Genomic DNA, 22,156 nt, shown 5'->3' with positions numbered 1-22,156 from the left:
CTCAGCCATAAAATGAAGATATTGGCCCAGATGACCTCAGAGGTTTCTTTTAACCTTGAGATTACATGAGCTATCTTCTCAGTTTTTTCTCTACTTGCATGCAGATTCCGCTATACTTCCCACTCGATCTTTTGTAAACAAAAATATAAGGGTTTGCTGATCTTGTGCGGAAACATTGGCCAGATTGAAACATCTATTTTAAAGTATTGTTCTAGAATCTGTACTTTTTCTTAAGTATTTTTTCCTCCTGGGCAGGCTTCTTGGGTTTCTGCCTCTTAACAGTTTTCTTGCAGCACCATTCCCTCACCATCACTTGTTTTGAAGTCACAGTCTGAAGTCTTCCATAAGACAATCATTTTAATCACTTAACTCTTTTGTATCTATTCCCTTATCTGTAAAATAGGAGTCTTCACACCTCTCCTGTCAGCCTCTAAGAATTGTAGAAGCTACGAAAAGTAGAACTGAAGTCCATTCTCTCTCTTGGATGAATCAATAAATGAAAAGAAGCCATTTTAATTCAGGTTTTATATGGTTAATATTTCCATCCTTTTCCCTCTCCTTTTCCATTTTCTTAAGTCTTTTGTGCATCCTTTGAGAAGAGGATTATGTGGGTAGTTAGGGAATGAATATTTTAAGTTGAGAAGAAGGTTGGCATAATAGACTTGAGTCAGGAATATTTGAGCTTAAATCCTAAACCAGACATTCATTAACTGTGTCAAGTCAATAAGCATTTACTGAGCCCTTACTATGGCAGTGTGGGGCAGCTAGGTGGTACAGTGGGTAGAACACTGGGCTTGTAATCTGGAGGACTCATCTTCATGAGTTTGAAGTCTGCCTCAGACACTTAGTAGCTGTGTGACCCTAGGCAGGTCACTTAACACCATTTGCTTCAGTTCCTCATCTGCAAAATGAGTGGGAGAAAGAAATGGCAAACCATTCCACAATAGCTTTGCCAAGAAAACCCCAAAATGGGGTTATGAAGAGCCAGATACAACTGAAATGATTGAACAATAACAAAAATAGCACAGTGCTAAAGCTGGGGTACAAAGAGAGCCAAAAACAGTTCCTGCTCTCAAGTAACTTACACTCTAATGGGAGAGATGGTCTTTAATCAGCCGTAGGTTCCAAAGACCATATTTCAGAGAGGATATACAACTGATCTGACCCAATGCAAGCTCTAAGCTTGTTTCCATATCACAGACTTGTAAGGATTAAATAAATGATAAACATAAAGCAGTAAGTGCTATATAAATATGATCCAATTTTATTAGATTGCTTAAATTCTTAAGTGAGTAATGGTCAGGAAGTTGAAGAATATTTCAGTTAATATTGTATTTTTAGGTACTAAGTGTCCAGTGAGCACTTACTAATTATTAGTGCATACATATGCATATTTTAGGCCAGAGGTTTTATAATGGTAGATTGCTGTTATTCAGTTAAGTCCAATTCTTCATGACCTCATGGACTATAGTGTGACCGGCTTTTTTATTTTCCACTGTTTCTTGAAGTTTGTCTTAGTTCATGTTTATTGTTTCCATGACCCTATCTGGCCAATATCTGCCATCCCCTTTTTCTTTTGCCTTCAATCTTTCCCAACATCAGGCTCTTTTCCAATGAGGCCTGTTGTCTTCTTATGTAGCCAAAGTATCTAAACTTAAGTATTTGACCTTCCAGTGAATAGTCTTCACTTTGAGTATTGACTGATTTAATCTCCTTGCTGTCCAAGGGACTCTCAGTAGTCTTCTCCATCCCCACAATTCGAAAACATCAATTCTGCAATATTCAGCTTTTCTTGTAGGCCAAGCTATCTTAAATAGGTTAATTCATTCTGTTAATTGAGATTACTTTGTGATACAAAATTTCTTCTATAAAAGAAACCTAAGTTGTCCCTCTCCACCAAGAGCTTGAAATCAGATTGTTGTTCTGCTCCTTAGTTGGTGAAAAGGCTCAAGAAACCAGAATAGTTCAGTTACAACTCAGTATTCTCTATCTACCCTATTCTTCCTTGCAAAGCATCCAATCCTTAAAAGCCAGTTGTTGTATGAATACATTTTAAAGAACACAAATGCTATCTTAGAATATTTTTTAAGAGATTTAGAAAGTAGATCAAAGCTAGGTTATAGTATAACATAATATACTATACTACTACTGCATTATCGGTTCACACTTAGAAAGTAAAAATTGTTTTGTTGTACAGAATCTTTCTTTGAATGATATTTGCCATACTAAGATCTTACCTATCTTAATAAGTCCCAACTTTCTGTAGTACAAGTTTTCAGATCCATCTTATCCATATTTCTCTACTTAAAAACAGTTAACCAACTGTTACCTTTTCCCCCCTTCTCAATTCATACCCTCTGCCCCTTTATTTCCATCCCTTCAGGAGTAACATCACATTTGTACTGCTGTATTTTTAGTTTTATCTCTGTTCACCTCTAATATTTTGTTCACCATTCCCTCTAATATTCTACTGAAGTCTTCTTTTTGACCCACTTTGAACAGGATAGCCTCCTCTTGTTTCTTATATCAATTCTCATCTCTTAGCCTATTATCTATTTGTTTTGCTCCAGTTATTCCATTTTTCTTTGCATCCCCTACATTTAGGCACCTAATATTTGTTGTATTAAGCTCTTTCACTTTTCTTCTGACCAAAACAACTAACCTAAGCCTTTTTCTTTCTCAAAACTGCATCCCCACTGTCTTTAAAATACTCATCCTTAGTACTGTAAGTAGGTCAGGAAGAAGATACCTTTCGTAAGCTTCCGTCTCAAATAACTATTGTTGCCCTGATAAACCAGATAAAATGAAAGCCACACAGAGGTTGACTATAGGAAACAATAAAGTATTTTTTGTATTTTGTTTTATTGTAGAATAAAGTAAAGAATGATTGTTTCCTTCTCTTTACCTTACTTACCCCCTTCCTAGTATTTGGTACATAATGGATAGTTTATTAAATATAATGGCTGTCTTGATGATCCAGGAATGACTGTATTCATTCTATCCATACTCTTTCACATGCCACTCAACCTCCCAGGCAGCCACAGGGATCCTTCAGGATGGTCATTCCTACCCTCCATCATAGATTAAGTTGCTCTGACAGTTTTCCTTAGCATAAATGCCAAGCATTTATTTGGGGAAAGAACAAAGCTTTCATTCTGTAGACCTGAGGCTTAAGGTTGAACTTGTTTAAACAGCTCTCTAGGGTTGGGTTTGTTTCCAAGCAAAATGTCAGAAAGGTATTGTGTGTAATGGATGCAGTGCTGAACTGGCTTCTCTGACACCTTTCCCTTTCATGTATACCTTATTTCTAGGGCCTTTTTCTGGCTACAAATGAACTAAAGAATCAGCTTATCAAGTTCTTATTGTCAAAACTGGGTTTTCCCTTACTGTTCAGCTTCCTTTATGTAATAAGGCAATTGTATTTTTTTCTAAGGTGCTTTTTAAACAAAATGGGGAATGAATCCTGGTTGATTCAGGAAAATCTCTCAGATTTTTGATTTCCAAGATACTACCAGTTACACACTCATAATTGACAGTGAGACATCTTGAATCAATCCATTTCAAGGAATTGCTTTTTAATCTTCTTTTTAATTCTATTTGGTGATTCTAGTGGAAGGGAAGAATAATTTAGAAACTGCAGATGAAGAAAAGGTAATTTTTTTCTTTTGAATTTTTTAAATTGCTGAATGTTATAGGCCAGAACTCTGAACTTGAAACAAAGGATTCTTACAAGGTGCTAAGTCCTAAGTCAGTGGAATTGATAGAGACAATGGCTATTTAGCATGGTGCTTAACAGTTCTCTAGTTCAGTACATGTACTTAGTACTTAATGTAGTTCCACAAGATTCACACCTATGATAAGAGAGCATATAAGCTCAGACAAACTCAGCCAGAATCAGAACTGGAAGACAGAGACCATGATGGAGGTCCTCCTGCCTCCCCGACAGAAATCAAGACACATTTTGGAGGACCTCAAGAAGCTGGCAGAGGCAGAGAACACAAAGGATTGGCAGCAGGAACTCAAGCTCTCAGAACCAAGGAGAAAGATAGTCCTCTAAGAAAGCTAACTGGGCCCAGGAAAGGAGACAATAAAGGATTTGGACTTTAATATCTGGCTACACTTGTGGTAATTACTGAACTGAAAGGAAGGCTGCTCCCGGAGACTCCAAAGAAACCGAAACAGAGAACTTTACAGCTGAACTTTATTTTTTACAAGAATTTCTTGCTCATAACCCTGAGCCTTAGAGATAGATAGGACAGTACCAATTTCTTGAAAATATTTAGAATTTTGGAGATACTATATATTATAGAAGGAAGACTATTTAGCTTGAGATCAAAAGATCCAGATTGAAATTTAGACTGCTATTTCTAACACTGGCCATAGTCAAGTTATTTAATCTTTTAGGACTTCCATTTCCTCATCTGTAAACTGTGGATGATACTTCAAATTCTTGTGAGGAAAGTGCTTTATAAAACTTTAAAGTACTCTATAAACGTGAATTATTATTACTTTAGTGGTTTTGTGTCAGAGAGCAAACATCTGATTTCTCACCATAACCATTTTTGAGTAGAAATTCTAGCATTTGTCTAGGCCACTCCTGTTAATAAAAGAGGTTTGTGTACTTATTAGTTCTCCTTACTGAGCTTTATCAATTTTAGAAACCTAAGGAATAAAATGGATGAATTAGTGTATCTGGCAGTAAATGACGATTCTCATGTGATTGTTTTCAGGAAAACTTGGTGTAGACTACAGTAATTTCTAGACTATCTAGGAATGATAGGGATAGACAAATATGAAATACAATCTAATACAACATCAATGGAAATGGAATGAAAATCATTACTATGTAGTCTCTGCATGATAATTCCATGATTATATGATAAAAATGTACTTACAGGGATATGGTACCAACCACCTAGCCAGGATAGTGAAATTAAGGTGAAATGTTAAATAGAATTGTGAAAGCTACAGAATTAGTCTTAGCAGTTGGGAATTTCGGTTATCTAATCATAATTTGGCAAAATTCAAACAAAATATGGCCCTAAGATTTTGAACCCATAAGGAATGGAAATATACCAAATTTGCTTTTGAGTTGTGAATAAGAACTAGTACAGAGAGTTATTATGACTGATTTAGAAAAGAGAAAGTACAATAATTATCAGACCACTTATAAATGTCTTATTAGAAGGCTAGGATAAATGTGTACCAAGGATCAAGATGACTTGGTTGCAGGGAGAAGGGGCAGATGCAGTACTAAATACCAACTAGAGAGTAAAAAGACTCTTGCAAAGGAAATGACATCTTTCCAAAAATGGAAGTCTCTTTCTTTTTGAGGTACTTGGAAAGTCAAAGAAAATTATTAGACATATACACTGCAAGGGATTCCAAAGCAAATAATCAGGTTATTTAAAAATATACCAGAAGGGAGCGAACCACTTTAGAGAATCAGTGGAATCACTTAGTGATCCTGATGCAAAAGCTACTTTCAGAAATGAAAAAGAAATCAGAAAGCTGCAATTAATTACTTGCTTCAGTACCACATCTAACATCCCCTGAAGCATATAGGTTGGAAATACTCTTAGACTAAACAGTGTTAACTGCACAGAATTCTCTAGATCTAATCAGTGGAAGAGGTTTAAATAATTGAATCCTCCCTAGAGTTTCTAAGAAACACAAGAGTAATATTGTAGAACACTACCAAAGTGTGTAACCTATTGGTATAAATGCAAGGTAAGCCATCCTAGCTGAAGCAACAGGACATTCTGAGGGAATGAAAAGAAGGAGCATACTCTGGGCATAGTAAACCACTACCACCATTGTGACCACCATCTCTCATTGAATGCTAATGAAGACAGCCCTGACCTCGCCCCATGAACCCAAGAGCCCTGGAAATAGTAACATTAAATGTTATAAAAAGGGAGGTGTTAACATCTGTTTTGCTATCTAAGGACCATGAGACTTCTCCATCAAATTTGTAGCTGAAGCCTTTCAAATGTCTCCTCCATTAGAATTTAGAAATCTTGGTTGCAGGGACTATCTTATTTTTCTATTTGTATATCCAGTACTTAATACAGTGCTTTGGACATAATAAACACTTAATAAATGATTTTATTCATTCATTTATTCACTCAAGGAGCTGCTCTGCCAATGAACTAGTAGATTTTCTTTTCATCGGGAATTCTTGAAGGCCTTCTATTTCATTAAATGTCCATTTCTCTTCTCTGTAGAATTGTATTCAGTTTTGCTGGGAAGATTATTCTTGGTTGTAACCTAGATTCAGAATGTCATATTCCAAGCCTTTTTTTGTTTGTTTGTTTTGTTTCTATCAATACCTGCTAAATCTTATGTGATGCTAACTGTGGCTTTTGAGGTCCTTGAATTCTTTCTTTCTGGCTGCTTGTAGTATTTTCTCCTCAACCTGACAGCTCTGAATTTTGGCTGCAATATTTCTTGAAATTTTCATTTTGGGATTTCTTTCAGAAAACAACTTGTGTATTTCTTTGATTTCTATTTTGTCCATTGATTCTAAGATTTTTCAGCAATTTTCCTTTATAAGTTCTTGAAAAATGATGTCAAAGCACTTCTCCTTTCTCTTCCTCCTTTTCTTCTCTTTCTCTCTTCCCCCTTCTTGAATTTCAGATACTCCAATGATTATTAAAATTATTTCATCTCAATCTAATTTTCAGGTCACTTTTTCTATATTTTACATTTTCTTCTACTTTTTAAATCTTTTGACTTTATTATTTCTTGCTGTCTCATGAAGTCAGCATTTTGTTTAAACAGTTATGATTTTCAAGGACTTATTTTCTTCAGTAAAATTGTATGACTCTTTAACCAAGCTGCTAATTCCCTTTTCATATCTTTCTTCAATTGCTATCATTTGATTTTTAAAAGAATTTTTTTAATGCCTTTAACTCTTCTAGTAGTTCTTTTTGGGCATGTGTCTAATCTGCATTTTTCCTTTGACGCTTTGCCTATGAATCTGTTCATTATCTTCTGTGTTTGAGTCTTGAACTTTCCTCTCATCAGAGAAGCAATTTATAGTTGTGGCCTTTTTTTTGTTATTGTTGTTTAGTCTTCTTGCATAATTCTTTGTTTTGAAGTTTGTGTAATGTGTTAGGCTGTGCCCACTTCTTTTTTTTCTATTTTTAAAAAAAATTATTTATTTTTATTTATTATAATAACTTTTTATGGGCAGAACCCATGCCAGGGTAATTTTTTACAACATTATCCCTTGCACTCACTTCTGTTCCGATTTTTCGCCTCTCTCCCTACACCCCCTCCCCTAGATGGCAAGCAGTCCTATATATGTTGAATATGTCGTAGTATATCCTAGATACAATATACGTGTGCAGAACCAAACAGTTTTCTTGTTGCACAGGGAGAATTGAAATCAGAAGGTAAAAATAACTTGGGAAGAAAAAAATGCAAACAGTTTACATTCATTTCCCAGTGTTCTTTCTTTGGGTGTAGCTGCTTCTGTCCATCATTGATCAATTGAAACTGAATTAGGTCTCTTTGTCAAAGAAATCCACTTCCATCAGAATACATCCTCATACAGTATCGTTGTTGAAGTATATAATGATCTCCTGGTTCTGCTCATTTCACTTAGCATCAGTTCATGTAAGTCTCTCCAAGCCTCTCTGTATTCATCCTGCTGGTCATTTCTTACAGAATAATCATATTCCATAACATTCACATACCACAATTTACCCAACCATTCTCCAATTGATGGAGATCTATTCATTTTCCAGTTTCTAGCCACTACAAACAGGGCTGCCACAAACATTTTGGGCTGTGCCCACTTCTAAGGGAGATGTCTAGCCTAAGTTTCTGTTTTTTTATATTCTTCAGCTTTCCCAGTTCAGTCTGGAGATCTGCAAGTTTTCAGTACTTCCAAAAGCAGTATGATCTGGGAAGAAATCTGTTCACTACCCTCCTAGTCTGAGCTTTTTTTGCAAGTCAGGTCTACTTCAGGCACTGTTTTCTCAGAGAGACTATAAACTGTGGGCTGTCCTTTGGTCTTAGTCTCCTGACTTTTTCCATCTTGGTTAAAGGTTAGAACCAAATCTCAATTTTGCTCATGGCTCAGAGCCACACAGCTAAGTTTCTGGAATTTGTGCCATGCAGCTGTTTCTCTCCACCCTGTTATCTTTAATCTGGAAATATATAATGGGTATCAAGGTTGCCTTATAACACCTGTTCTTGTACCCCAGTTTAGGAATTCCTTAGGATCTCTTTCTACCCGTGTTTCCTGCCCAGATGCTCTGTCTTGTTCCCTTTCAATTCCTGGCCTCTGGCTTTCTTCTGCCTCATTGATGCCATGCTTTAGTCCTATCCAGCTCTCACTCTAGTGTCTTCAGACCTCTTTATTTTTCTAAGCTACTCTTGAGTGGAAAAATGACTCACTGTGACTTTTTCTTGTTTTTTTCTGATCAGAATTCAGTTTCTTTCTAGCTTGTTGTGGAAGAGATGTGCTGGATGAGCTGGGCAAAAATGCTTCTTCTCTACTCTCTTGACTCTACCTTCTAAACTGGTAGAATTTTATTTGACTTCGATCTTAATGAAAAATTCTATAATATATGGTAGAAGATATCACCAAGGCTTATAAGTACAAAGATATGACCTGTAATTTCATTGTTACAGGGAACTTCAGTTTATAGAGAGTTGCTTAGAACTCACTAATAGGTTATGTTCTGTTAAGTTCAGACTTGCCCAGTCACAAAAATAGCATATTTCAGAGGTAGGACTTGAACCCAGGTCTTCTGTCTTCCAGGCTGATTATCTGTTTACCACTAGTTTATCACTAATCACTTAAGCAAATACACTGCATTGATGGGAAAACTACATAATTTCTAGAGGAGGCAAGCAGTCTGATCTGTTAGAGTTCATCAGAAAGGTAGGTGTGTGTGTGTGTGTGTGTGTGTGTGTGTGTGTGTGTGTGTGTGTGTAAAAGGTAGATTCATTTCATGGTAGAAAAATAAAAGATAAAGCCTTTAAGAAGAGAAATATCACATGCTGTACTGTTAAAATGATGAGAAAAGGTCCCAATTTTCATTTTAAGTTACTAGCTAAAGATATCATTCCAGAATGTTTTTAGAGGAGCAAGAAATACAACAGAATGCTAAGTATTAGCATAAAAGTTATGAAAAATCGAACAGAAAACACTCCCTCTTTTTACAAAATCTTGCTATAATTATACCTGGAATGCTAGGTGCAGGTTTGCTTGCCTATCTCAAGAAAGACATGGAATTAGAGATTGCCAAACAAAATAGCATGGGAATGGGAAGCTGTTATATGAACACATATAGATAAGGATTCTCCCTCTACCCTATGTTTCCTTTCCCTGCCAGCTAATTATTTGCTAAGTCTTATAGATTCTATCTCCATAACATATCTTCTCTTATATAGCACTACCTTAGTTCAGTCCCTCATCATTTTTAGCTGGACTAATGTGGTAGTTCAGTCAGTCTCCCTGCCTACAGTATAGTCCCTTTCTAATTCATCCTCTACACTGTCACCAAATTGATAATTCTTATATAACTTAGGTCTATGTCATCCCTGCTGTGGAAGCTTCACTAGCTTCCTGTGGTCTCTAGAATAAAATATAAACCCCTTTGTTTGGCATTTAAAACTTTTTACATCTGGCTCTCAAGACATAGCTCACATTACTCCTATTCACACCTTTCTGTTCTTGATGAACTGACTTAATTGCTGTTCCTGGTACTCGGCATTCCATTTCTCACCTTGGTTCTTTATTTGTCTAATAGAATTGCTAAAAAGCCTTCGTAGTCCAGCTTAGGTTCCTATAGCTTTCCTGATATAGTTTTGTTAGTTCTTTTCTCTACCCCCCCCCCAAAAAACAAACAAACAAACAAACAAAAAAAACTATTTTGTATTTTCCTCTTTACATATTTTGTATGACAAGAAGCAGTGGGTTCAAATTTGCCCTGATATTAAATATTCTAGCTTTGTGACTCTGACCAACTCATTTAACCTCTCCATTTCCTAGGAAAACTTGGTTGTAAAATAATGTTGATCTATGAGTAAATTTAACTTCCTCACTGGTGGTTCCTTATAACAAATAAAATCATAGGTGTAAACTTTTAAAAATGCATATACTTATATTTCTTTGTATGTGTTCCTTTTCTGTCTTCATATTGTGGCACTTAACATAGTGCTTAGCATTCAATAAATGTTTGTTGTTTTGAGATGTGATCGTGGTCTCTCAAAATTATAAAAGACATGGAAAAGGTGATTTTTTGTGTGTGTGTGTCCTGAATCTTAAAATGTGAAAATTACAGGAACTTTTTTGAAACTTGAAATAAGTTTAGGGCAAATAAAAGATCTAACTCTCTCAAATGTTCTTATCTGTTATCTTGTATATGAGGTCATAGATTTCTTAAGAAAAACAAACAAAAAATAAGAGATATTAGGCAGCATAGTGTAATGGAAAGAGCTTTGGATTTGATTCAAAGGATCTAAATTAAAATTCTAGCTCTTCCATTTGTCATTGGTAAGCCTCAAAATTCTCTCTATATAAAATGTGGAGGTTCAATTAGTGATTTATTTCTTTATTATTTTGGCAAGACAATTGAGGTTAAATGACTTGCCCAGAGTCATAAAATTAGGAAGTATTAAATATCTGATGACAGATTTGAACTCCAGTGCTCTTATCTACTGCACCATCTAGTTGCCCCAATCAGATGATTTCTGAAGGTCCTTCTAGATCTATATCTGTGATCCCTGATAGACTACAAATGTTAATACTGTAGTTTCAGAAAGTCGCAGTTTTATTCTTTAGTGGCTGTAAACTTGGAAATTTTAGAGCCATCCCCAATCTTTTGGAGTTTACGTCTGGGAAAACACTCGTGCCCTTTATGCCTATGTCAAAGATAGATAATTTGAGTTTGGAAGGACGATGTCTCCGAGCGTGGTAATACTCAAGCAGCAGAAATGATGGATTTCCTCCCAATGTATGACAGTTGGGAAAGAAAGAAGGGTTTCACTTTCATTATTAGTAATTCTTTTTTAATGTTTTTTGAAGCCCAGAAGTAAATTAGATGCTTCAACTAATCTATAGCCAGATTCTGATTCTACTCACAGTGGAACTTTGTAAGCTTTTTTAATATTGGCTCACTTAAGGAACTGTTTGCTTTTTTTTTTTTTTAAATAACCAATCATGATCTGTCCATGTGTTGGAACTCTATTTAAATTCTGCTGGGAATTCTTATGGCACATCTTGTTAGTAAGAGATCTTTGTAAAGGGAGGATGAACATTGACCATTTTCTAACATGTTTCAAGCCAGAATGGTTTAGTTCAGATTTTCAAACTTTTTTTTTTTAACCATAAATCTCATAAGAAATGGGTAGGGTGTATGCGTGCTAGATGCATGCAACTAGAGATATATGGCTAAGGAATAGATTGTAAATGTTTAGCATTTGTGACTCTTAGTTTCCTGGAGAAACATAACATCTAGGTCCAAATCAGTGAGAATAATAAAGCCAGTGAACTGGTCCCATTAATCTAATTTGCAGTGCATATTTTCCTTGGGCTGAAACCAATTGACATATTTTACATAAATAACAACTTTGAAAAGTATGAATTGCCCCCAGGTTAATGGTATAATGATAGAGTGCTTTGGATGGAATCTGGAAGATTTGAATTCAAATCTGGCCGTGGACACTTACTTTCATTTAGCCTCGGTGCCTTAGTTTCCTAATGGGTAAAACAAAGATAATACCTTACATGATTGTTGTGAGAATCAAATAAGATCATTTTTGTAAAGCACTTAGCATATAGTAGGATCTACTTTGTAGGCTTCATTATTTGAATTATTCCGGGCTTAAAACAGTTCACCTGTATTGGACTACCTGCCAGTTAGGGGCAGGGGTAGGGGAAAGGAGGGAAAAATTTAGAACAAAAGGTTTTGCAAGGGTCAATGTTGGAAAAATTACCCATGCATATGCTCTGTAAATTAATTAATTAATTTAAAAAAGAAAAGAAAAGAAACTTAGTTCGCCAGATGCATAGTAAACTTAAATTTTATTATTTTTTTCTTTTTTGGCAAGGCAGTTGGGGCTAAGTGACTTGCCCAGGACCACACAGTTAGGAATTAAGTGTCTGAGGTCAAATTTGAACTCAGGTTCTCCAGATTCCAGGGCCAGTGTTTAAATTTAAATTTTAAAATAATTCTTATCCTTTATTATATTTATCATTGAGCAGAAATACTTTAAAAAGCATAGCCAAATTGCTCTTTTGATTAAAATTCAGGAAAATATGTGTAAATTTAAAGCACTATTTTTTGATGTAGTATTAGTGACCTAACCTGCATGGTTTTTGGGGAGAGGAAGGAGGGTTGTTTAATTAGAAAAGGTGGCTTTGGAATTTTAAACAGTGATGCTTCTCTTTTTTCTCTGAGACTCGTTTCTCTATCTTTTATAAGTTGGAGTGCAATAGCTATAATAACTGTCCCCTCTCTTAAGCAGCCTAGTGGCCTTATTCTCTCTAAGTGCTCACCATATTGGTGCCAGACTTAGTGCAGACATCCTATCAGCTTAGCCCTCTATAGCTCAGAATCCTAAGTTTAAGCAGTCCACTAGCTTCCACCTCCTCACTGAGAATTCTAGGAAGTTGCTGCGATGCTCAGTTATTATTAAGGGAGCATAACTTTTTTCTTTTCAGATTCTCAATTTACATGCAAAATTTTTTGAAAAGAAAACCTTTGAGTTACTAAAAGCACTCTGTGACATTAAAGCTTTGTCATCCCAATTAAGGTAAATATTTATATATGGACAAACTGAGGCCTCTAGAGTCCAAAGGTACTTACTAAAAGCATTAGATTGCAAATTCAGCAGGGGAAGAATTAAATCTCAGGCTTCCTAACTTGCAGTCCGGTGTTTTATCCAATCTGGAATACATTTCACCACTTATGTTCTTTCCTGTCTTACACCAGGATTGTTTTAGGAACTTCCCAGAAATAACAAGCCACATGTGGGTGTTTTATCTCCAGAATGATTCACTAGAAAGAGGCCACATACTTAACCAAAGTAAAATAAGAATGAGAATGACTCTTGTCTGGCTAACAACAATAAATGGTGGACAGCCTTTTAAAAGGCTGCTTTTGGTCTTACATATCTATCTGTGCTCAGAATAGTTGCATCTTAAAAATTTTTATTCCCCAAAATAAAAAAAATATTGTGACCTCTGCTAGGCCCCAAATATCAAGAATTAGAGTTTCCAGTCTAGAAAACATTATAAGAGAGTGTTTTCCATTTGACACTATGAATTAAATGATAATATCCTTAGTTTTTCAGGGAGTATTTTTTAAAATTTTCTCTTCAGAACACATAATACCTTAAGCAGTTGACAATGCTAATTCAGAATAGTTGGTACCTTCAGAATCTTTCCTTGCATCCTTCAGTTTCTCTCCAAAAGCTTCTTTTCCTTTGTGTGACAGAAATCTCTAAATTTCCATTTATGATAAAAATTGGAGTATATGAAAAGAGAGAAATGTAGGAAAAAGGAAAGTAAATGAGCAGGAAAAATTAAGAAAGTTTGAAGGACATTGACTTTTAAAACCTTTTTATTTGCATCCTTTAAAGAGTGACTACCTTAAATTTTGTGTTAAACATAGACAATCATACAAATCAACACAACACAGATCTTGTAAGCAGGTAGCTGCATGTTTTAGAATTTCTCCTGGGAAATAGGTATCTGATGAAAGATTAGGAAAAAACACAGAAAGCTATGTATTATACTTTTCACCAACCAGTGTAACTGGGCTAAGAGAGGGTCCTACAGTATTGGAAAAAACAAAGATAGATTGTCTGTAGCTGAACAGGAACAAGATTCGGAGTGGCAAAGAGTAGGGAGAGGACAGTATCTTATGAGACCAAGTTATAGGCCTTGGCTTGAATTCAATCCAAGTTAACAGTGGCTGAATTTTGCCTCCATTTTATTGCCAATCTGTAGCCCATTTCCGTGTGTTAATGGATAAGTGCTTCAGTCAGCATTAGTAGCCTTAGCCTAAAGACTTAGGTAGCCAAGTCCAAAGTCATCTTTTTGTTTCAAAAAGTCAGGATTAGGGTTCAATGTTCAGGAAACAGCATTGTAGGAAGGTCTGATTGCCTGTGATTTCGGACTCCAGGACTCTTGAACTAACTTCCAAGGCACCAAATTAGTTGATAGAACTCTACTGCTTATAGAACATACTTCATGCTTAACAGTTACCTCATTAGTTCTCTTAACTACTGCATACTACATACTTCATTTTAGGCCCTTAAGGTAAGTTTTTCAGTATGAGGCCAAAAGGAAAAAATACCAAAGAGTCTGGGTTTATGTGTGAACAAGGGAATGTGAAAAAATTTCACATAGCTATTTTGCTATGGATATGTTCCTATTTTAGTTCTTTCTTTCATGTAACACAGGACAAAATTCTCTTTCCCCCCAATCCAGGAGCTACAAATAAGCATAAGGAAAAAAAAACTCTTGAATGGTGGCATCTAAGTCATACTCAAGTATAGAACGGAAAGGTATAATTTGAAATGGGAGTTCCAAGTATAAAACTTTTTATCAGAAACTAGATCAGAAGCTAATTTTCTTCCTGTCTCAGACATAAAATATGGTGCTTGGAGGAAAGCAGACAGTACAAAGAATTTTATTTATAAGTTGAGTAAGTCAAAAAGCTGTTATCAGATTAGGCTAATAGCTTTATATTCCCAACTTATAACTCATCTGTATGCTTTGTGGTTAGTTATATGAATAGAGACTTTAAAAATTCCAGATCCCTTTACCAACATCTAGTTCTAATTTTCCAACAGCTCTGATATGTTCATGTACAAACTGTGTGCATACCAACTACACATGCGAAACAGATGGGGTCTGCATGGTTTCTATTTCCAACATGGATGGGATGGAGCACCATTCTCGAACCTGTATCCCCCAGGCTGAGCTGGTCCCAGTAGGAAAGCCCTTCTATTGCCTCAGCTCAGATCATGTTCGAAATACACACTGCTGTCGTACTGACTTCTGTAACAAGATTGACCTGAGGGTGCCCAGTGGTGAGTAAATATTCTTATAGAACCATTGGTTATTGTATCTTTGGGAGAAGAGGGTGGCTGGCTACATAATTTCATCTATCATCTACTGCAGCTCCTCTGATAGATGAGGGGAACCCCTTGTCATTTCAGTGTCCCCTAAGATTAGAGGAAAGGGATCTCACAGTTTTGAGGATTCAGGATTTGATGAGGAGGGCACCAGACCTTGAATGTAGTCTCAATGGAAGCAGGGATTGGTGAGCTGTTGCTGCCATTCAGAAGAAAAAGAAATGCTATAATACAATAACAAATACCTGGTGAAAAATAACCAGAATTAGTCAGTGAGAGGTATAGAAATGGGCCTTGAGTTTATGAAATGTTGCCATGGTCAAGGCAGTAGAGGTGTTCAATTGGAGGAATGGTTTGAGAACTATTGTTAAGAATAGAAGTAAAATGAAGAGAGATGGAATAAAGGGGTGTGAGAAAGAAGGTATGTTATCAAGAGAGAGGGACAATATCTCCCCGTTCTCTGGAATTTTAAACTTTTTCACACAAAGGGCAAAGGCTTTGGGAATCTCATTTATTGGGCTGTAATTAGAAGGAACATCTCTTAATGATAGTCCTAATAATAATAGAGAGAGATAAAGAGAATTAGAGACTAGTATGAGAGAAAAATGTCAAAATTTTGAAATTATTTGGCAGAGAGGAGTTGGTATTCCCAAATATTGCAGAAAGATGCAAATCTGCCATTTAATTGGGCACTCCCAACTTTAGTTAGCTATTTGAAGGAATTATTTTCTGAAAAAGTTTGATAATCTTTTGTCTAGTGTACAAGAATTTTTTATTGAGGAGCTGGATCAAAAAGGACTGGAAGAAACCAGAAGAGGTGGTGGCAAGGTGGGAACGTGATCATTTCCCTGTCTCACTATTTTCCTTTATTTTCACTTTTTAAAAAATTCCACTTATTAAATATATCAGGTCACCTGAAAGATACCCCATCCATGTGGGGTCCTGTGGAACTAGTCGCTGTCATTGCTGGCCCAGTGTTCCTCCTATTTCTCATCATCATTGTCGTCGTCTTTGTTATTCACCATCATCAGCGAGTTTATCACAACCGCCAGCGGCTGGACATGGAAGATCCCTCGTGTGAAATGTGTCTGTCCAAAGACAAGACTCTTCAGGATCTTGTCTACGATCTGTCTACTTCAGGGTCTGGCTCAGGTACAGAGTTCTCCAGGGCATTGTGTCTGTGGTTAGCCTGCATTGTTGTCTCCCAACGAGTAATGTGTAGATGGGGTAGGCTGATCATTCTGTGTTTGCTTCTACCAGGACTGTGAGTCACTTGGTGCCCCATATGTAATAAGGCAAGGCAGCAAGGTCACATCATTATTTTGTTTTCTAAGACCCCCCAAATTAAATATGAAGAACTCTTCATCATGAAAATGCTATCACTTGTAAAATTTAGCATTTGTGGAGCTATTAATGTTCTGCTAGTTCTGCCTGAGTAATAGTTGTAAAAAGTTAGTTGGTAGAACACTATTCAGTAGATACTGTGAGCATGTGCAAAATTCCCATAGGGTGGTAGTGGCTAATCATTGATCTTGGCAGTATCTACAAGGTGAGTGTAAGGACACTGAGTGCTGAAGCTTAGAGTTGGCCTTTGGTGAATTATTTACTTGCACCAGTTGCCCTAGGATTTTGTGACAGAGGTATAAAATAGGCAACCTGGGTTCCTAGTAAAGCTCTGGCTCCATAGCCTGTGTGGCTTGCCATTTACCTGCTTGAGGTTTGCTTCATTAAAGGAATGAAACAGGAATTTGGCCCAGCAATATTAAAATCTTACCATTAATCTTAGGGATTTACATAATTAACATGCTCAGCGAAACTCTGGGGTCTGGACAAAACTAGAGGGAACTGAAGGATCTTAATGATAGTGTAATCTTGAGAAAAATGTCCTTAAAAAGTATTGTTACTGCATCAGATAAAAAATATTAGCGCTAGAATGGGCCTTGCAGAGCATCTAGCCCGACTTCCTCATTTCATAAGCAAGGAAGCTGTAGGAGTGACTTGCCCAAGATCGATGAGATTTGAGTTTAAGTCTTCAAACTCCAAATCCAGAGAAGAGAGATGTTTCTTTGTGACAAATTAAGTTTTTTTTTTTCTCTTCTTGAAGTAAAGTTTAATCTCTATCCCATCAACAAGGCAGTTGGCATTGTAGGGAAAATAATACTTAGGCAGGACAAAACTTTCCCCCCAAAAGTGGGAGATATTTTTAGCCGTAGCAAAGCACGCTAAAGTGTCTCACCTTTATATTTTTAGAACGTGAGAAAGCAAGAGAAAATGCATGGCTTGGTCTTGGAGAAGTATCCTCTGTTCCACTTTTATGTGCCTCACACCACTGCCCTCTAGTGGAGGAGGAAAGCTACCAGTGGATGGCTCTGAATGTTTTTATCCTCCAAACTCTACTTAGCTCTCTCTTCATCCCTCTTTAGAACCCCGATCATCTCATGCTCTAGCTCTTCCATTAGGATGCATGGAGCAGAGGTGAGTGGGTGGACTAGCAGATAACTGGTTGTATCAGTTGATAAATGTACAGTATTAAATGCACATCTTTTGACTCATATACTAGTTTGGTTACATTCAACTTTTCCTAGGAACAGAAAAGAGGGATGGATATATAAAACAATGGACACTTAATAATCTTTTCCCATTTTTCTCTTTAGTATCAATCTCCTCAGCTCAGTCCTACAGTTAGCTCGGAATTTAGCTGGAAATTTGTGAAGAGGCTTTACATTATCATGTGTTGTTTAAGAACTGAATGTGCTAAATCCCTTTCTACATGTTACATACTAAGATAGACATTTTAAAAAGTGAAATAATGGGCTTTCCTGAAGCCTACAGTTTAGTATCACCTTCTATTCTTTTTTTTCCCAACTTCTTTTCTTTGGTCCACAGGGTTACCACTCTTTGTCCAGCGCACGGTGGCTCGTACAATTGTTCTACAAGAGATCATAGGCAAGGGCCGATTTGGGGAAGTATGGCGTGGCCGGTGGCGGGGTGGAGATGTGGCTGTGAAAATTTTCTCCTCCCGGGAAGAACGGTCTTGGTTTCGAGAAGCAGAAATATACCAGACAGTCATGTTGCGTCATGAAAATATTCTTGGATTTATTGCCGCTGACAACAAAGGTAAAGGACTGGGTTTGGTGTAGGGTATAAGGGAAATGATTCTACTTTCTGACAATATTGCTGGATGAAAGAAACACTGAAAAAAAATTCATACTTACCATAGCTTTAATTTGTAGTTTTTTGCTTTATTAAGGAAGGCAAAAAGATTATATATATATGTATGTATGTATGTATGCATGCATGCATGCATGCATATATGTGTATGTATTTTAAGAGAGCAGGGAAAAGAGAAAATCAATCCTGGAAACTGCCTAGTTGCCTATTGTCATATACACCCTCCATTGTAGAAGTGATCCATTCCTGGTTCTTGGATAGTTCTCAAATATAAGGCAAATCACTTGTGCTTTTCAAACCTCTGTAAAGGCATATCCAAAAGCAAATGTATGCCTTTTTGTAAAGGGGGACTCTGTCACTATTTTTCTCAGCCCTGGAGAACTTTTGAGGTAATTTTAGGAGTTATGTGTCTGAAAAGTCTTTGGAAGGTGTTTGGTGTTTCATGTTTCTCCTCTTCTAAAACAGCAGGCAGCTATATTCTTTATATTTTTATGGAAGTTAATAGTACCTTTAGTTACCACAAGGGGGAAGGAAATGAAAAAGAACTACTTTATTTGAGTATGTGTTCTTTTAAACAAACAAACAAAAAAATCTCATCACCATCTTTTGTAATAAATTTTGGATCTTTAAACAGAAAGGCAGAAAAGTTTTCATTTGAACTTAATAGTAGCATACTGAGACTTTAACTATGGACAAGTTATTGAGCAAAGAAATGAAAGCTGGTATTGGGTAGGCTCTCTGTTGGCAACAAGAAACCAAAAGTTGGAATTTTGGGGAAGCCATTCCTTCATTGAAACTGTTTATTGTGAATAAGGATTTAGCTGATGAGAACTATATTAGGTTTGAGGAAGAGAAAATCACTTATTTAGTCTTTATCATTTTCCCGAAAAGCCTGAAACAGCTAGCTCTTCCAATGATATAAAATTATTTATCCTTTATAATTCTTGGTTTGCACATGCATACACATGTGTGTGTATGTATGTATGTACTCAATTTTCCACTAAAATATTATTTATAGTATCAAGGTCCCTCCTTACAAATACCCAGGATTAATTTTTGCTTCTTCTTGCCCTTGCAGGAAGACCCTGAGTGTATGTTAAACAGACTGAAGCCATGAGTATTTTTGTTTTGTGAAAAGATTGTATCATTAGCAAAACAAGAAACAGGTCCTTCCAATTATAGAAAAGCCCTTCATACTACCTTTTGTCAATGATCTTTAGCTCCAAGTCAGAAAACAACATTGTCAAAAATTGTAGTACAGTAATTAAAAAAAAAAACAACCTTTAATTCCTGAATTTATATTAGAAAAAATAAGAGAGAAAATTAAGGTGTTACTAAAATTTGAAGAAGAAAAGGAAGATTTTGTTGTCATTTTATGTAAAAATCCAGACATCATCATGTGATAAAAATACACTGCTCCCTCAAATAATTTTGAAAAGGGCATGAACATACTTACACTACAATTCCAAAAATCTTTTTTAGTTTGACAGCATGAGTGCTGTTAATAAACTAATTATACAAAAAGAAAAACCAGTGTAACTTTTGAAAGCTGGTATCTATTATCATTATCACAAACTAATGCATTCTCCAGTAGTATTTGACAAAATATAAAACATTTCAGGATTTACACACAGCAGTTGATGTGTGATAGTCATTGTCATAATAAGGACAGTACGAGGAAACATAGATGTCTGGAGCAGTCCTGCTAAAGACAAACATTAGACACAAGTGGCAGAAGTGACCTGAGTGAACTATTGAAGAGTCCCAGAAAGACAATGGAAGATCATATTTATACCTGACTGGTGCACTTACTAGGAAATTTGAACAGCATGTTGTCCAATTAAAAGCAAAAAAAGAGAGAGATAGAAAGAAATCAGAAAAACAAAAGAATATAAAAATTCTAGATTTGTGCAAAAATTTATAAAAGTCCAAAGGATAAGGCAATCAAAAGAAGTCAGAATAGTACAAAGAATAAAGCAAGCAATGCAATATTAACCAAAAACACAATCAGAGGAGCTTGAGAAGTAAAGCAAAATAAAGCAGCTTCTGAATGATAACAGGGAAAATGACTCTTAATTTCTTCTGGTCACAAGAAGATCCAACCCAACCAAAATTTAATTTGAAACCAACAAGAAAACTGTGTTTATTGTTAATACAGTAAATACCAGAACAGTTATAATGAGAATGAAATTCCAGCTTTTCTGCAAAACCTGAAACTGCTGGAGCCAGAGAAGATCCATAATTCTTGGCATAGATACCTCACATTGGCACATGAATTACTAGCCTAGCATTTTGCCAGCTTATTCTCAGACACAAGTCTGATCCTTGTGCCTGAACTTTCTTGGTAGGAGGTAATACATATATGTTACCAAAAGATGAGGACCTCAGACATCCCTCATATAGGCCACATGCCTGTTAAATAGCACCTTTAACTCATGGAATCTTTCTTCAATGATATCAAAATATCATTTGGACTTAAGTATAAATATTTTAAGTATGTCAAGAAAAATAGCAACTGAATGCTTTGAGCTTGATCCAAAAGTTGCATTGAACAAATAGAAGTTGGTTGTTAACAAATACTTTAGTCTTCTCTGGGCAAGATAAGAATATAAATTTATCAGAGCAAAAGCTGTGACTGTGATGTTAAGATCCTTATTTGCATTTGTGGTGGAAGCTGAATGGGAAGAATGTGTTTAAAGCAATTAGTATCTGTCCAATATTAGCTTTAAGGTACAGCTTTGGAACTTTATTTTTTTATTATAGCTTTTTATTTACAAGATATATGCATGGGTAATTTTTTTAGCATTGACCCTTGCAAAACCCTCTTTTTCAACTTTTCCCCTTCTTTCCTCCACCCCCTCCCTTAGATATCAGGCAGCTTTGGAACTTTAAAAAGAATTGTGACAGATTTGAAAGTATTCCTCACTAAAACAAAATCTCTTTATAATATTAACAAAATGCAGAGTCCATCAACCTAATGTAAAAGAATATTGTTAAACACATTTTTGGAGTACATGATAAACAATTCTTTTGGAACAAGTAAATATTGCTTAATTGAGGAGTGTTGATAACAGGAACATGCTACTAGATTTTTCTAATGTAATTGAAAGAGGTTTGCCTCTGGATGCAGCCTGTGAGGCAGCTAAGATCCAAGAATGGAATCAAAGGACTTTTGAAAGACCTTTTGTATGAACTCCAGCCAACCTATGTTAATAAAGAAGTATTAGGCAAATACTTGAGTTATGCATATTTATTTCTGGAAATAGCAAGATTTATGGTGATAGTTCAGAACCAAATCATTGCCACTCGAAATTATAAAAAGGTTTTATCCTTAATGAGTTTGTAAATTAGCAAAGAATTGTAGAAGTAATCTGTAGGCTCTTAAAATTTGTTTCTAGTAAGGCAGAATCTGGTGTCAGCAGAAGTTTGTTATCTTTTATGAACTGACAGATGAACTTGTTTCCTTGCTACAAATATATATTAGTTAATGAAGTATTTGTTCAATAACTGTCAGGTACCATGCATTGTTGTAGATACCAGAGTTACATGTACATAAGTTACATGTACATAAAACAGTTCCTACTTGGAACAAGCTGACATTCTAATAGGAGAGACAAATACATATAAAAATATATATATAGCAGTTCTGATGAATTTACAGATTTCCATTAATGCAATGTAATCTTAATGTACTATAAGATGGAGGTGTCAAACATGTGGCCCATACCACAACACTCTCCAGTACAGCCCAAACTAGATTAAAATGTAATTGAGAAATATATAACAAAATAAATAAAAATGCAATGAAACCTAGATAACATAACTTTTTTAAAATTTTATAGCTTTTTATTTACAAGATATGCATGGGCAATGTGTT

The 22,156-nt window shown here is 35.8% G+C and overlaps 1 protein-coding gene across 2 annotated transcripts in view; it reads left to right on the top strand.

Annotated features, from left to right (window-relative positions):
* Positions 1–22,156, top strand: part of ACVR1B (activin A receptor type 1B) — a 43,337-nt gene that overhangs the window by 5,663 nt on the left and 15,518 nt on the right. For both annotated transcript variants that reach the window (XM_031937848.1, XM_031937849.1), the window contains exons 2-4: positions 14,824–15,063; positions 16,018–16,260; positions 17,995–18,225. In XM_031937848.1, coding sequence (XP_031793708.1) covers positions 14,824–15,063; positions 16,018–16,260; positions 17,995–18,225 — 714 coding nt within the window. The remainder of the gene's footprint in view (positions 1–14,823; positions 15,064–16,017; positions 16,261–17,994; positions 18,226–22,156) is intronic.

Source organism: Sarcophilus harrisii, chromosome 5, assembly GCF_902635505.1.
Source record: "Sarcophilus harrisii chromosome 5, mSarHar1.11, whole genome shotgun sequence".
Lineage (NCBI taxonomy): Eukaryota > Metazoa > Chordata > Mammalia > Dasyuromorphia > Dasyuridae > Sarcophilus > Sarcophilus harrisii.
This window is presented reverse-complemented; position numbering and strand designations above follow the sequence as displayed.